Consider the following 15,823-nt stretch of genomic DNA (forward strand, 5'->3'; position numbering starts at 1 on the left):
GGTAGGCTCTCTTGGTTTGCCTTCTGAATTCTGCTAGGTTGCATTGCTTGGTAGCTCTCAGAAGCTGTTAGTGGCCACAGACTAGAAAAGTGCAATTGGTCTCAGTTCACACAGCTGGCTGGTTTGTCTCTGGCTAATCCTGAACTGCCTCAAGCGACTGCTTTGGGGCTCTACAGAACAGCAGCTTCAGAGATCTCTTTCTATTACTAAGTTTTAGAAAGAGCAATTTGCTCTGTTAATTATCCATCATTTTTGTGCAGTCTGTTTTGTCAGACTTCTCTTTAGCTTCCAAGTTGTAGGTCAACACTTGTTTGCACTGTAATGCACAATGTACGAAAAATTGAGAGATGAAAATGTGAAGAGTTTTTCTATCTTTGATTTCATGTCTGGAATTTTGGAACCCACTACTTGCAGTTGTTAATCTGTCCAAACTGGTCTGGTTTGCAATGCCCTCATACTTCTTGAAAAGCTCTGCTGTTAAAGGCAGAACAATTCCTACAAGTGCCATGGCCCCACTGTTGTTCTAATTCTTGTTTCTTTGTTTTCCACACGCTGCTTTTCAAGCCTCCTTTTCTTTACAGTCCAAGTGAGAATTGCACTGTGAGGTGTCTGAACCTTGTTGTGCCTCTACATAAAGAGAACAGCAGCAAAGCCTGACAGGTGACTGTGCTGACAGCTCTCGTAGCCAGTAACACGTAACTGTGCTAAATCCCTTGTGACGGCTTTGATTTCATTTTTGCCAGTGAAATCCTTGTAAAAGGAACTGCAGCAGTGTGATGAGCTAAGGTGAAGATGCTGGTTTTAGTAGTGCTCTAAGCTGAGTGGAAGGGCAATTGAATGAGGGTTATATGCTTTCTGTGGACAATAAGTTTGTGGTGCTGTTGGGGTGGGTCCAGAGGAGGGGCCACTGTGATGATCAGAGGGTTGGAGCAGCTCTCCTATGAGGAAAGGCTGGATTGTGGCTCTGGGCAGCCTGGTCTGGTGGTTGGCGACCCTGCACATAGCAGGGGGTTGGAACTGGATGATCTTTGAGATCCTTTTCAACTCAGGCCATTCTATGACTGTACAGTTCCATACTGGAACAAATATAAAATGCTAACTATGTAAAACATGGAGTCAAACCTGTGTAATTTGTCTACACCGGGAGGTGATTAGAAAACAATTTGTAAGCTACAAAGCTGCTTGCATGAAAGGAAAAGAAAACTACTAGAAAAAGGGAAAACATTTCTTCCTGAAAATAGGAAGAATAATGGACCTGACATGAAATTTGGGTGAAGCTGCCTGATTTGATGAAGCTATTCCCATTATTTTCTTGGTGCTGTGTTTCCCAAATGAGTGGTTTCTGGCTGTGCTGCAGCACCAGTCTGCATGTGAACATCAGCTCTATTCACCATCTGGGAAGATTAGGACTTCCCTTCTCCCACCAGCACCACTGAATTACAGTTACTCAGTGGTTAAACAAAGGAATCCTGAAAGAAGGGTTTACAGCTGTCGTGTTATCTGAAGTGCTTGGGGCATTCTGATGCTATTAAGCTCTATGTATTAACAAGTTCAAAAAGAAAAGGTAGGCATCTGATTGTTGTGAGAGTTTCTAAGTTATTTGGAAAGCTGTACCACCCAACCACTCCTTCTGTTTGATGGAGGTGACAAAGCTCAGTTTAATTTCTGACTGCTGTTTAAATCCCGAAGCTGGAGCTGGTTCCTGGAGCAGAAAAAGCTCGGAAGCTGTCCCTCCGACAAGCAGGCACCTCTGAGCAAAATATGACATCTCAATTTCTGATGGTAAGGTGAGGAGATCTGATTCCAGCGTCTAGCTTTCAGCTTCATGCTATGTTAGTGGGACCTTTGGCATCTAGCACTTAATGATCTTGAAGGTTTCTTCCAACCCAAGCCCTCCTGTGATCCTAAATACCTGCAGGAATAAGCTTGTCATGTATGTCCTCAGGTACCACAGTAGTTAACGGTGGGAGTCAGTAGGTCATGCTGAAAGTTGAGTCTGCTGACCTTGAAGGTCTTTTCCAGCCTACATGACCTTATGCTAATATTTCTGTATTTCTTTCTGTTCAGCTCCCAGAAAACCTCCCACCCAGCCCCCAGCTGACCCCGTGGTGAAAAATAAAACAGAAACCTCAGTGACGCTGGCATGGTCCCCTCCGAAGATGCACCGCCCCATTCCAATCGATGGCTACATTGTGGAACCCAATAAACTAACTGGCTTCACCTGGGTGAGGTGCCACGAGTCTCATGTCCCCGTCCCAGAGTTCACGGTGAGCAATCTGTCTGAAGAGGCTGATGATCAGTTCCGAGTGTCTGCAGTCAATGCGCATGGACAGAGCCCGTCTCTGGAATTCCCAGGGAGCGTGCACCTTGGTAAGCACAAAAACCCCAATGGAAATGGGTCAGTGAGTGCTGAGCAGCTGTGTTGGTTCCCTAAAGATGTTTCCTTTGACTTGAAGGATACTAGTGCATTAACACACCAAGGGCTTTCCCTTATTCCTAGTTCTCCTATCTCCTATCAGCCTCCAGCTACCACTAAAGTGATACAAGTTATGTTTCTGTGACAGAGACATGAATATTATTATCTTTTGATATCTCACATGTGCAAGAGGCAGAACTTTCTGTAACAGATTTGAAGCATAGAAGTGCTTCTTCCAGCACTCATGCAAAGGGAGAAGTAGAAATGTCCCTATGATTTAATCTTCCATCTCTAAATGAGATCCCAGACTTGCATCTAAAGAGCATTAAGACATCCATGTTGTTCTTCCTCAGACCCAGTCCTGGCTGTGAAATCCCCCCTAACAACTGGTGAAGCTGTACTTGGAGGGGATGCCATGTTTACTATTGACCTTACAACAACGTGTTGTGGCACTTGGTACCTCAGTGGTAAAGTCTTACAGGAAAGCGAGACCTGCATCATCAAGAGAACCCAAACTACTCACAGCCTAATGATAAAGAACGTCACCAAGAACGATGATGGAGCAGAAGTGAAATTTGTTGCCAAAAATGTTGATGTCAGCACCAAGATGAGAGTGAGAGGTATTTGCTTTGATCCTTCTTCTTTCCTCTTACAGTCAAGGCAGAGTTGCTGTGATCTGATGATTAGAACTGGGGCTGCAGGCATTCACTGCCTGTACCAAATACCTGAAATTGCATCCCATGGACTGACGTGAGTCCTGGTAATGACCTAAACATGATAGCACTGAGTGTAGGGTAAGCCAATCTACCCAGCTGCTTGGTATCTGAACCAGATTGCTTCATATCAGCTGATGAATGTCTGCAGTTCACAGCTATTGGCCAGTGCATTGAGTTACCGGGTTTACCACTGCATCACCATAGAGCAGTACTTTCAGCTCCAGGTTCAGACAGCCTTTCTGATTGCACTGGAATAGTTTAGAAGTAGGGGAGCAATCATTCCAATAATATCAATCAGCGTTGCATGACCAAATATAACAAATAAACATTCGTGATGGGAGGAGCTGTTTGTCACTGGGTGGAAACCTCTGCAGAAGCATGTTTAGAGCATTCTTAATCAGTAGAAGGAGATGTTTGGTTGATTTTCACTTAGTAAATCTGGCAAGAAGACCAAATTAAATATCTTGAATTGCTCAGCACTGACATGTAGAAGAGACCTGTGACGAGTCACAGGGATGTTTACTTAGCTGTCATTCCATGGTGGGCTTTTTCTTACACAGATGTAGGGAGAAACTGAACTTTCCCACGCAGGTCTCTGTTTTGCTGCAGGGTTTAGGTCTGATCTCTGAGATCCACACGCTGGGCCTTGATTGCAATAAACGAGAGCCCTTTGTTTGCTCCAGTGGAAGACATTCCATTTCTGCAGTACCCTCTGCAGATGACACAAATGCAAATGCACCTTCTTCCCAGCAACAATTGCCTTGTTCTTTTTTACACTGAGTATGCATGAGGCTCTTCATCATATTCTTCTGGCTTGTCACCCTTGTTGATCCATGGAGAAACAACAAAGCCCTAGAGTAGTGTATGCACTTTGGCATTGGAGAGCTTACTTAATTGCTTCTTCTCAATGAACAAACTCCAGAGAGGCATGGAGACAGCTCCAAACAGAATTGAATAACGGGACTAAATTGATGGAGAGCAGAACTTCCTGCCAAGACTTGTCAGCTAGTCTTAATTTTGCTTTTCTTCTCTCTCTTTGTCACGATAGCATAATATTTCATACTGGCAGGTCTGCCCACAGAATTAACTGGCACAGGCTGCCCAGGGAGGTGGTGGGATCCCTGGAGGTGTTGAGGAACTGTGGAGATGTGGCCCTGATGGATGTTATCAGGGGGCATGGTGGGGTGGGTTGGGGTTGGAATCAAAGGAGGACCCCCATGTATTTCAGCAGGAAGCACTACTGGTAATAAGACCTTTGGAGCAAATCCTGGTAGGGCCACGCTCAGCTGGTCCAGTCCGGAGGCTGTTCCTCCTTCCTGCAGTATCTGCAGTGAAAACCAGCAGCTGCGTTTGTGTGGCTGGGCTCACATCCAGCAGTGGTGAGGGGACTACAATGATAAGAGACAGTTGCTGAAAAAATGAATGAAATTTGACTGTATGATAGTATGGAGTTAAATCTATTGACAGGATCTCAGGCATCCCAGTGTCCATCAGCTGGCTCTCGAGCTCCTAAAAGACAGGCGTGCTGTAGAATGTTGTTGAATTTGTATTATCCATGCGTGTTCTTGGAACTGCAGAACAAATGCATGCATAATCCAGACTTTGATTTTAGCAGCTCTGACTGCGCTGTCTCAACAGACCCAACTCAGTTGTGTGCGCTGTTTTGAAATGATATGTTAACAAGAAGCTGGAAAGCAAACTCCATTACCCAGAGTAAAATAGGACTGTGGCCTTAGGCTTAAACTTTTGGCTAAGACAGTGGTGAGATTTTGAATCTTTGAAGTCAATTATTCCACTGTGTGTTAATAGGGGCCAGTTTCCTCATCTAACTTTTGAGCTCCAATTAATTTCCATAAAGGAATTGTGTTTTTCTTTTCAGTCCTAATTGACTCCATCTATTAGGCTTGATTTGTTTGCAATGTCATGGTGAAGCGGTACAAAAATGGCAAAGAAATCACGACCAGTAAGAAATTCAAAATGGAAGATAAAGGGAAAGTGCGTAAGCTTGTGGCTTCAGCTGTAACGAAAGAAGACAAGGGAACATGCTTCTGCAAAATTGGAGATGACACTCTGATTTTTGATTGGAAAGTCTCAGGTAAGTTTGTGAGGCAAACATGGGATCGCAATCCATGCAAAGCACTTCAGACTTAATTCATTTGATTTGTCCAACCCTGTGGGTTTACAGTATTTAGGACAAAGATTGCATAGCTCTATTGAAGCAATTCTGACCTTACTGTTGTCCCTGTGCAAATCCACAGTATGAGCAAATAATGTAACTGTGTTGTGATGAATTCAAGACAGCCTTATCTCCAGCTGGGGCTGGAGTCATGACTTGAGCCCTGACATCTGGGCTTCATTCTTCTAGTTCATGAATTGCCTCAGCACTTACATCATCTTTAAACCTATGACTGAAATGGTCCTAAGTTCTTAGCATGGGAATCCTGTCTCCTCTTTTGACAAATTAAACTCCACATTTGGAGTGTTGAGTGTTTCCTGCTGTACCCGAACGATGTTGTGATCTCCGAGGTGTCTCCCTGAGGTGCTGTAAGCACAGCCATTAGCTCATAGTGCAAGTAAAGCACTGTCCGGTCAAGCCTGGAGGAGTAATGCTTGTCACTGACCTGTTCCACTTCAGGGTGGAGCTGGAGGGTAAAATAACACAAGAAATTGTCATTGAAATTCAATATCTGTGAAATTCAGCTGGCTGCATTCACAGAACCTGGCGTTAAGATCTGTTTTCTGGTTTATTTCTTGATCCTGTTATCCATAACCCAGTCCTCATTTATGAACTGAAGCTCTACTGAAACCTTTCACTGTGTATGTTCATGCTGCAGTGCAGCGCTTGTGACCTTTAACAGCACATTCATGTTCCTCTAATCACAGGATCCTTAAGGTTGATTGAGACCCTCTAGTCCAACTGCTCACCCATCTCCACCATGATGCTCACCATCAGCTGGCTAAAAACTCAGCAGAGATGATAGATCAAGCACAATACTGGATTTGGGATGGCTAGAGATTCCTAAGATATTGAAGGATTGCTTGCAGGTGGTGTTGGCTCAGGTATTCACCCTGCATCCCACCTCCCATTCTGTTTGGTTGAGAATCATGCATTCTGCAATTTCACTTTGTAATTCAAAGACCCTGGCTTTATCTGTTGAAAAACTGATCTAAAACAAGCCGAGAAGACTCCGTTGGAACTGGTTGATGCAGAACAAAGGCATCCCCAAAGGACAAGTTGCACTGTTTGATGAACATTATTGGATGAGAGCTAAGCTAAGATTTAAAAAGTTCTGGGGCTGTCTCTGAGCATCAAATCCAGAGGAAGCCTGCATGATTCCCTGAGAATGGATACCTCCTACTTTGGTGTAGGGTGAAGGGAACACTAGCAGTAACTCCTATCACAAAATGTCACATGGCTCAGACAAAAAAGCCATCAAGAGGGCTTAATTAGGAGCACCAAATGCTCACAAGTTGGTCTTAGGGCAGGGAAGTAATCTATCTATGTGATACTGATTGATGCTATTAGTTCTAAACAGCTTGACTCTAGAGGGACCGTTCTTCTTTGGTCACCTAGTTTTAAAAGAATAGATGGCTCCTGTCTATTACAATTTTTAACTCATTATTTGTTCACTGATGCCATAAATGTGCCTGGCATAGCAATTGGCCTTGGTATATTCAGTGACTGAAAGCAACAGTTGTTGCTCTAAGAAATGCAATACTAAGCTAGGTCTGCCTGTAGCTGACAGCCATCAGCTTGCTCCTCAGGCAGGTTGTGTCTGGATGGAATGAAGGGCATGAAATACTGATGTGCTCATCAAACGCTGCTTGTTAGCTTAGAGACAAGGTGTTGAATAGGTTTGTTCATGTATTGCAAACACGTTACTTAGCTGCCTTCATTTTAGCTTCAGAAGAACATGTGCAGAATACAGAATTGATTAAAAGAAATAAGAACTGTCTGCATAGAACTTACTCTTTCCTTACACAGGAGAATCAAGCAGACGTTTGTATGTGAGTACCTCCAGAGGTGAAACTCAATCACCCAAATGTAATGAGCAGAGACATTACAATCAGTTCTAACTGTATCTTAATGCTGTACTGAAGAAGCCTGAGTCAGGATGTAAACCACTTTCTCTTTTTTTCTTCAGATGAAGCCATTGATTTTGTCAACAAGCCCAAAACGACTCCAGAAATATCAGTCAGTCCTTCTGAAGACCTGGAGCTGGTGTGTGAGGTGTCAGCTGCAAGCGGAGCTGTCGTATGGAAGAAAGATCAAACAGAGGTGAAGCAGGACCAGAGGACAAGCATCATCTCCCAGGGGATACACCGCAAGCTCATGGTCAAAAATGTGACCCTGAAAGACCGAGGGAGCTACAGCTGTGAAACAAAAGATGACAAAGCAACATTCCAAGTGAAAGTCAGAGGTGAGAAAATGCTTGGAATCCCAGAGAGAAAGGAACGCTTCATTTGGTGTGTCTTGCGTTTGGAGGATCAACTGACAGCCTCTCTGGTGCAAAACATTTTGGTCAACTAGTGTCATATCAACATTTTTCTACATGTGCTTTTCCATCCAGGAATGAATTCCTGCAACAAACCATAGGCAAGGAGGGTAACTTGTGCAGCTCTTGTAGTCAGCTGGTGTCTGCAGGGTTACAGTGCAAGAGCACACCAGGCATTCAAGGAGTGAGAAAAGGGGAGGTGTTTGAAGAGATCTGGTTACAAAATTTGAATGACACAATGAGGTGGAGAATGCCAATAATCAGACTCATAAATGACCTGGGTTGCAAAGGCCCACAGTGCTCATCCAGTTCCAGCCCCCTCCTATGTGCAGAGTTGCCAAGCAGCAGCCCAGGCTGCCCAGAACCACATCCAGCCTGGCCTTGAATGCCTGCAGGGATGGAGCATCCACAGTCTCCTTGGGCAGCCTGTTCTAGAGGGCCGTTCCCTTCTGATTTACTGGAAATGTAGAGAGACATGAGCAGAAAAAAAGAGAAGGGAGGAGGTTCAGCAGTGCATGCAGGTGTTTTAAATCTCATGTCCAAATCTGCTATTAGACTGCAAAATGTTTAGTTTTATGATATGATATGGTATGATACGATATGGTATGATATGATATGGTATGATATGATATGATATGATATGATATGATATGATATGATATGATATGATATGATATGCCTATCATTTCCCAAGGTGAGTCTACAAACAAGGACAAGGTAGACAAGGAGGTGAAGGCTGTACTGACGCTGAGCTGCGAGGAAGCCCAGGAGAAGGTGGAGGTGAAGTGGTACAAGGAGGGGAAACTGATCACCTGGAGCAAGAAGTTCAACGCTGAGTCAGAGGGCAAACAGCGTCGGCTGGTGGTGAGCCAGGTGTAGAAGAAAGATGCAGGGGAGTACAGCTGCGAGGCTGCTGGCCAGAAACTCACCTTCAAGATTCATGTAACAGGTGAGAGAGATGTTTCTCATCACAGAATGGCCCATGAGTCCCACTTGGTTTCCAGTTATACCTGAAGTTCTCTAAAGATCCCTGCTGGCGTCCAGCTTCTGAGTTAGAAAGGGAAGGCTCTCCTAAGAGTGCCGTGTAGATTTCCCAGCCTCATGAAGACATCTTGGATGCACAGAGCATGTCGAATTGCCCAAGATGCCTGAATGTGGGGAACTGGATTATGGTCAGTTGTAGTCAGTATAGTCTGAGGAGTGAGCTGCCACCATCTGCTGTAGGGTGAGGTGAGTCACCCACTGCCTTCCACTGAAGGTCACCACTCAGCACAGCACAGCTTCAAATCCCTCAGTCTCATTGGGAAACTGAAGCTTGAATGTTTTCCTATGGGAACCAAGATCAACCCTAACTCTCAGGTGGCTGAAGTTAAGTGCAGTTAACTTGTTTCGTGATGTCGTATTGTTTACTACTGAGAATTAGCTGTGGCCTCTGAGTTTCAGTATCTAAACCTTATTTACAATATTGAGGATTTGGTAAAGAAGTGAGATTGGTTTGTAGGTATTCAGTGAAAGAAGTACTCCTGTTGACAGGGACAGAAATGAACACCTTATCAGGAGTCATATCAATATTGCATGAGTACATTGTTCTGTGTAAATGACATTTCAGTTTTGAATAAGAAATATGTAAATCAGCACTGCTTTTCTAGAGTGTAATTCGTAACACCTGTATGTCACTGAGCACAACATGCTTATATTTGGTGTTTGCTTTGGCTTCCAAATTTTGATGAATGTAATCATATTGACCCCCTCTAAAAATAGTTTTTTTAGGAACAATTTAAGCAAAGCTCCAAGAACCACAGAGAAATTATGTTAAAACTGATCTCAAGTGGTGCATATAATGCATCCTTCTCTGCTGCATTAGTAGATTCCCATCTGCTTATGGGGGGAGATTGCAAGGATTTAAATAAGGTTTAAATAAGGAAAATATTTACTCACAAACCTTAATTTTTTCAAACTATTGAATGTAAGAAGAATATTTAATGATATGAATGTGAAGGATATTTAAAGATATGAAGAATATATTTAGCATAGTAATGGACGATGAAGTGTTGGGTCACTGGTAATTAATAGAGAGAACGTATTTAATCTGGATCATGTTTAGTATGAATGAGACCATTCCAAAATTACAAACATACATGAAGTTGTCACAAGCAGCATTTTGTGTTTGGTTTTGAACACATTGGACAGCGTGAATGTAGCTGTGCATCCTAAATGCTCTCCCAATCTGCAGAAGCAGAAGATGCTTTCATCAACAAGCAGAAGGTGCAGAAGGAGGTGAAGGGTGCACCAACAGAAAATGCCACGCGGAGCTGCGAGGTGGCCCAGGAGAAGATGGAGGTGAAGTGGGACAAGGAGGGGAAACTGATCACCTGGAGCAAGAAGTTCAAGGCTGAGTCAGAGGGCAAACAGCGTCGGCTGGTGGTGAGCCAGGTGGAGAAGAAAGATGCAGGGGAGTACAGCTGCGAGGCTGCTGGCCAGAAACTCACCTTCAAAGTCGATGTAACAGGTGAGAAAGGGTACTTTTTGACCTTTCTATTTCTAGAATAATTTCTCGAATATTTATAAAAATGATTATTCTTTTATAAGAATATTTCCTATTGGGTGTCATATTTTTGTAAACCATGACTGGTATTGTTCAGGTCTGCTGGGAAAATGGAGAAAATAGTTCTGAATATATTTCACTTTGTATCTCCTCCATAAAGCTTTAGAAAGTCCTTAGGACAGGCAGCTCCATCCTTTAAAAACTGGCAGAGTTTCCCATTGCTGTGGGAGCAGATCCATACACAGGAAGGTTGTACTTGTGCCTGTCTATCCCCACACACTGGTACAACTGGAGAACTGTGAAGTGCAGCTGATTCTAGGAATGATTTAGAAGAGGGGCATCGTGGTGAGCATTTGGGTGTCAGCCCAATGTCTGATCACTTTTTATTCATCTTGGAAGGTCTTGTCTCATGCTATGGGGAAGATATAACTGAAAGGTTTTCTGTAGATTAATGTTTCTGGGGCATCAAGTAGTTGGCAGCAAGGGGAAGAAAGTGGTGTGGCGAGTCATCCAAGATTCATTGCCATGTTGTGGCTCCAGAGTAGGAAAAACACTTTTGTTTTCTGACCTACTCTGCCTCCCAAGTGACCTGACTAATGTGCCTCCAGGACGATGAGGATATTCCACCATTTGGATGCAGTAGAGGGTTTTTAGAGTTAGGGTACTATGGTTAGGCTGTGGTAGGAATTGATGATCTTCAAGGTCTTTTCCAACCTGGGTAATTCTATGATTCTAATAATGTGAGATAAGCTTAGCTCTTCTCAGGATGGGATGGGAAATAGTGACAAAGTCCTGAACATGGAGTCCTGGTCCGTCACTCTTTGCAGTGAACAGAATGATCCAGTGCTGACAACAGAGGCAGCTACTGGGATCGAAAGAAATGAATGCTATGTGTCTCTGATGCAGCACGGTACATTTCCTGACGCTAAAATTTGTCAGTTTGCACTCAGCTTCAACCAAAATATTTCCTCCTTTGCAGCGAAGTGACTTTAAGAACCCCTCAGGTGATCTCCTACCTTGCTGCACAGAGATAGTTGCTTTGTCACAAAGAGATTACTAAAAGCTTCTTTAGGAAACAAAGCTTCATCAAACAGACAAGCAAATGAAAATCACCCTCCATGGCACAGTTTGCATGTTATCCCAGCAGATTTAGGTGTGTTCTGCCAGGTCAAAGAGATGGTTTTCCATTGTTCCTGTAAGGTGGAAGGGCAGTGGGCACATTCCTATCTTGGACATGAATTATTTTCCCTTCTAAGAGCCAGAAGTGGTATTTACAAACAAGGAGAAGGTGCAGGAGGAGGTGAAGGCTGCACCAACAGAAAATGCCACGCTGAGCTGCGAGGTGGCCCAGGAGAAGATGGAGGTGAAGTGGTACAAGGAGGGGAAACTGATCACCTGGAGCAAGAAGTTCAAGGCTGAGTCAGAGGGCAAACAGCGTCGGCTGGTGGTGAGCCAGGTGGAGAAGAAAGATGCAGGGGAGTACAGCTGCGAGGCTGCTGGCCAGAAACTCACCTTCAAGATTCATGTCACAGGTGAGACAGGTGTTATCTGAAATACAGCAGAGAACAGTAAAGTAAAATCTAGTTTCTATTATACAGTGATCCAGTTGCAGTAGTCTGTGCTGAGGTTTTTTCTCTAGACTTGATTGGCTGGCTTTGTAGAAAGTATTTGGTTTTAGTATGGCACAAAGACCTGTTTCAGTCTGTCTGTAGAATAATAATTACTGATATATGTACAATGGAAGCAATATTCAAGGTATTATTCAAATCTCTCCTGTGCCTGAGATCCCAAACTGTAATTCCTGTTCACCGAAACATTTGACTGAGATAAGTATGTGCAGTGAGGCTGGAGTGCATGTTGTACGTGCAGGCTTTCATGGTAGGAGAAGCAGGAACTTCTCCTAGTAGTACACTGCCTTTTTCCTATGCCTTTATGTTGGAGGCTGCATCTGGATAGGTGAGTCTGCTACTCACAGTAAGAGACCTGGTAGAGCTGACTATTCCCAGAGCTCAAAGTAAAATAGATATCTGCAAATCACACACAAAGAACAAAGGACTGCGTTGGTGAGCATATTTCCTTTGTGCCTTTGACAGTCACAGTTGTGGCAATGGTAGAGGCCATGAGGAGTCTGTTCAGGAAGCCAGGAGTACTGTTCTGGGTCATGAAAAGGCAGCCAGTGGTTTGACTATCACATGTTTATATGTTTTGATGTTTCACAGTGGGTCTTAAGTTAAAGGAACTCAGGTTTTGGCTGCCTGCAGGACAGATGTTCTTTTGGGTTCAATATGTTTGCATAGTGACTTGCAACCATGGGACTGGTGTTCAAGGACCCTCTTGGTTCCTTCTTGGTTCCTAGTTTCTTTCTTGCCTAGATTTGACACTGTGTTTCAACAGAAGAGCTGATATTCTCTAGTGAAGGCTATTAGTTTGGGCACAAGTGGTAACCCAAAGCAGTTCCAAGCTGTACATACAGACCTGTAAGATGGTCTCATTTCAGTCCCTCAGTCAATACTTTTTCTTTTCTTCCCTCAGAGCCAAAACCTGTGTTTATAAACCAGGAGCAGGTGCAGAAAGAGGTGAGTGCTGCCCTGGCAGCAAGTGCCTCCCTCAGCTGTGAAGTAGCACAGGATCCAAGCGAAGTAAAATGGTACAAGGATGGAAGACTTCTTGCCTCCTCCAGAACATTCAGAATGGAATCTGTGGGCAAAACATGGCGTCTGGTTGTGGAGCAGCTGGAGAAGAAAGATGCTGGAGAATACATCTGCGAGGCTGCTGGCCAGAAGATGACCTTCAAGTTGGAAACAACTGGTGAGCATTCGCTTTGGGAGCACTAAGCAGCTGTTTATGTGGCTTAGAGAAAGAGGAAGTGAGCCATGCCAAAGGGAAGGTGGTGTGGTGCAGGAATGCAGTTGAGATCAAACCCAGCAAACGTTTCCAGATTGACGAGGAAGGGGTCAGAAGAACTCTGGCAATAAGAGGGATCTGGACTGAGGATGAGGGAGAGTACTTCTGTGAGTCCAGAGATGACAAGAGCAGCATTACCATCACCCCCAAAGGTATGTCTCTGGAAATGAAGGCTGACAGTGTGGAAGGATCCTTGGCTTCCCTCATCAGCCATTACAACACTGCAAAGCTGAGTTTATTTGTGTGTTTATGCTGTTCTCTGTGTTAACAACCAAGTACAAAACTTGTCTTTCTCTCTAAATAACTGTTGAACAGCTGCTTCTGAAGAGCACAGCAGTTAAGTGGGCAAATCAGCCTTCAAGTCTGGAATTAAGCATCCCAAATGTGAGATGGGAGTTTTTTTATTCCTTCTTTGTCTCTTTTCTTCTTGCTTCTTTGTAGATGCAAGGAGGATCTCCTCTACAGGCAGGAGATGTGAGTGTGAGTTATGGTGATCACTTACTGCGAGTCATAAAATCTGATGCTTCCAATAAAATCATTGACTCTGTTGGCTCTTTGAAGGTGCTCATACATAAAGGAGCTCATACACTTAGGGACACATCCTTTATGTGCTCCTAAGTGGTTTCTTCTTGTCCATCATCTCACAGGGTGGTGAAATTTGTTGGTTCAGACTTTTGTACTAGGAGCTCAGCAGTGGTTAAAGCTCACACTTGTGCAAAGTAAACAAGCTCCTGCAATTCGTCTCTACTCTGTTTTAGCTGTGGATTAGCTTGACAGTTCCCTTCCATAAGCTTTATGGTTTCCTTCTGTAAGTCTACGTACACAGATTGAGTTGCTTAACTTGAAGTCTTGCTCCAGGATTTTGGGCATATTATTAGCAAAAAATATCACAAATAATTTCGCCAACAATTCTCCCCACCTATATGTAGCTTTCCTTTTTTTCACTGGAAGGATTTACACTGGCAGATAGGGTGGGCATGTAGAAACAACCCCATTAATTCTCATGAAGCTCTTATTTTTCTGACTGGCCTTTGTTTTGTGATTCTGCATGCATGCCCTGTAGCTAAAGCCTGGATGTCTTCCCCAACACCTTCAGTCTCCCATCCTTACTTCAGTTACTCCATTGCAAATCTCTCTGCTAGTACAAGAGAGTGTTTATTTTACCCCTGACTTTTAACTGAGTTAGTTCCATTAAGTGGCTGAAGCCCTAAGTGATCCAAGAATGAAAATTGCAATCAAAATTAGCGTCACTCAGAAGGACAAGGTCACATTTGAGTGTGAGCTGTCCAGGCCCAAGGTGGACGTCAAGTGGTTCAAGGTATGGCATGTAATGGTATTTTCCTTTCTGACTTCTCTGGAAATGAATGAGAGCCTTTAATTTCACTTCCAAGGGATGCAAGTCTGAGCTTTTGCTTGATAGCTTTTGCACTGCTCTCTTTTCTTTATGCTCTTTTACTTGCCCAGATCAGCACTCTTTGTTATTATGTCCTGAGTGCATTTATCAAGTTGAAATGGAAGTTTGTTTTGTGTTTCTTGTGAACTCCTGAGGTCTTGCTGCACAAAATATTGTTGGTTGGAGTACAGTCTTGAGCTTCAACTCTAACACAGAAATTCTCAGCCAGGATTTTGTAGCCTTGTTGTGATCTGGGTTTTAGGGTGAAATCTCAGTTTTCTTTGCACCTGACAGTGTGAGAATTTGCTCTGGCACTTTGTGTACCTCCCCGGTGCTCAGCTGTTCCTTCCCTTACTTGGGGATAACGTCATTTATTCAAGGTGATGTCCAAACGAGCTTGTTAACAGTCCTCCGCAGTGCTTTAAGCTGTCATAGGTCAGCCAGAATTTATGCATGTTCTATAGCCATTCCTACATGTTGAAAACACTGCACTGTGCTTAAGCTTCAGCATATGTTCCAGTAAGCACAGTTCCATTAATTCTAGGGGAGTGGGTGAATTAAGCATAGATCTAAAGGCTCCCTTTTCTCAGTACAGAGATGGAAGGACTAATGGAGATCGGACTTGACATTTTCCCTTCTAGGATGGGAAGGAGCTCCATCAAAGTAAAAAAGTGGGCATTACTTCCCAGGGAAATAAGAGAAGTCTCATTATTCACAAGTGGTGAACTCTCATTTTCTCTCTCAGTCTGCAACCAGGTTGGGTTGCTGTTTCAGTACTGGCTGTTTTATGCAGGAACTCTGCTCCTGAGGTTAATCCAAGTTGTATCCAGGCCCTTCAGAAGGAAAGGGAAATAGCAGCACAGAACTATGGTCTGATCTGACATAAATAAGTGCAGACGTGGAGAGTTAAAAGGGATTGTGTGATGTTCAAGGGATTTTGAAGCAAAAATGTCCTCTAGGTAAGATTTGAGGCTGACATTCCCCATACATTGTGGGCACACAAGCTAAGGAGAGACTAGTGATGAGCATGCAGAGAAGCCAATGGTTCAGACAGGTTTGTAGTTTGGAAAATAAAGATGAGGTGATTGGTGGTAACCAATATGGCTTCATCAAGGTCAAGCCATGGCTGACAAACTTGGTGGCCTTTCATGATTGAGTAACAGCATTGGTGGATAATGGGAGAGCAACTGACATCATCTACTTGGACTTGTGCAGAGCATTTGATCCCGTCCTGCATGACATCCTGGTCACCAAAGTGGAGAAAAATGGTTTTGATGGATGGACCAGTTGCAGGATAGGGAACTGGCTGGATGGTCACACTCAGAGAGTTGCAGTCAATAGCTCAGTGTCCAG

At 43.7% G+C, this 15,823-nt stretch overlaps 1 protein-coding gene across 1 annotated transcript; it reads left to right on the forward strand.

Annotated features, from left to right (window-relative positions):
* Positions 1 to 2,010: 2,010 nt before the first annotated feature.
* On the forward strand, positions 2,011 to 13,652 carry LOC146753403 (obscurin-like protein 1). Its single transcript, XM_085529352.1, has 9 exons — positions 2,011 to 2,370; positions 2,770 to 3,036; positions 5,012 to 5,227; positions 6,016 to 6,192; positions 7,278 to 7,553; positions 8,323 to 8,577; positions 9,862 to 10,137; positions 11,430 to 11,705; positions 13,639 to 13,652. Exons 7-9 carry the CDS (start codon positions 9,963 to 9,965, stop codon positions 13,650 to 13,652), a joined length of 465 nt encoding a protein of 154 aa, XP_085385478.1. The 5' UTR covers positions 2,011 to 2,370; positions 2,770 to 3,036; positions 5,012 to 5,227; positions 6,016 to 6,192; positions 7,278 to 7,553; positions 8,323 to 8,577; positions 9,862 to 9,962.
* Positions 13,653 to 15,823: the final 2,171 nt, after the last annotated feature.

This window comes from Coturnix japonica, chromosome Z, assembly GCF_054131305.1.
Source record: "Coturnix japonica strain WE chromosome Z, WE-NBRP24, whole genome shotgun sequence".
In the NCBI taxonomy this organism is placed as follows: Eukaryota; Metazoa; Chordata; class Aves; order Galliformes; family Phasianidae; genus Coturnix; species Coturnix japonica.

What these genes read in the sequence shown, in the direction of transcription:
- LOC146753403 (XM_085529352.1), top strand. Translation starts at nt 9,963, where the DNA reads ATGGAGGTGAAGTGGGACAAGGAGGGGAAACTGATCACCTGGAGCAAG. An exon ending in CTTCAAAGTCGATGTAACAG is followed by an intron (nt 10,138 to 11,429) that starts GTGAGAAAGGGT and finishes TTCCCTTCTAAG; the next exon opens with AGCCAGAAGTGGTATTTACA.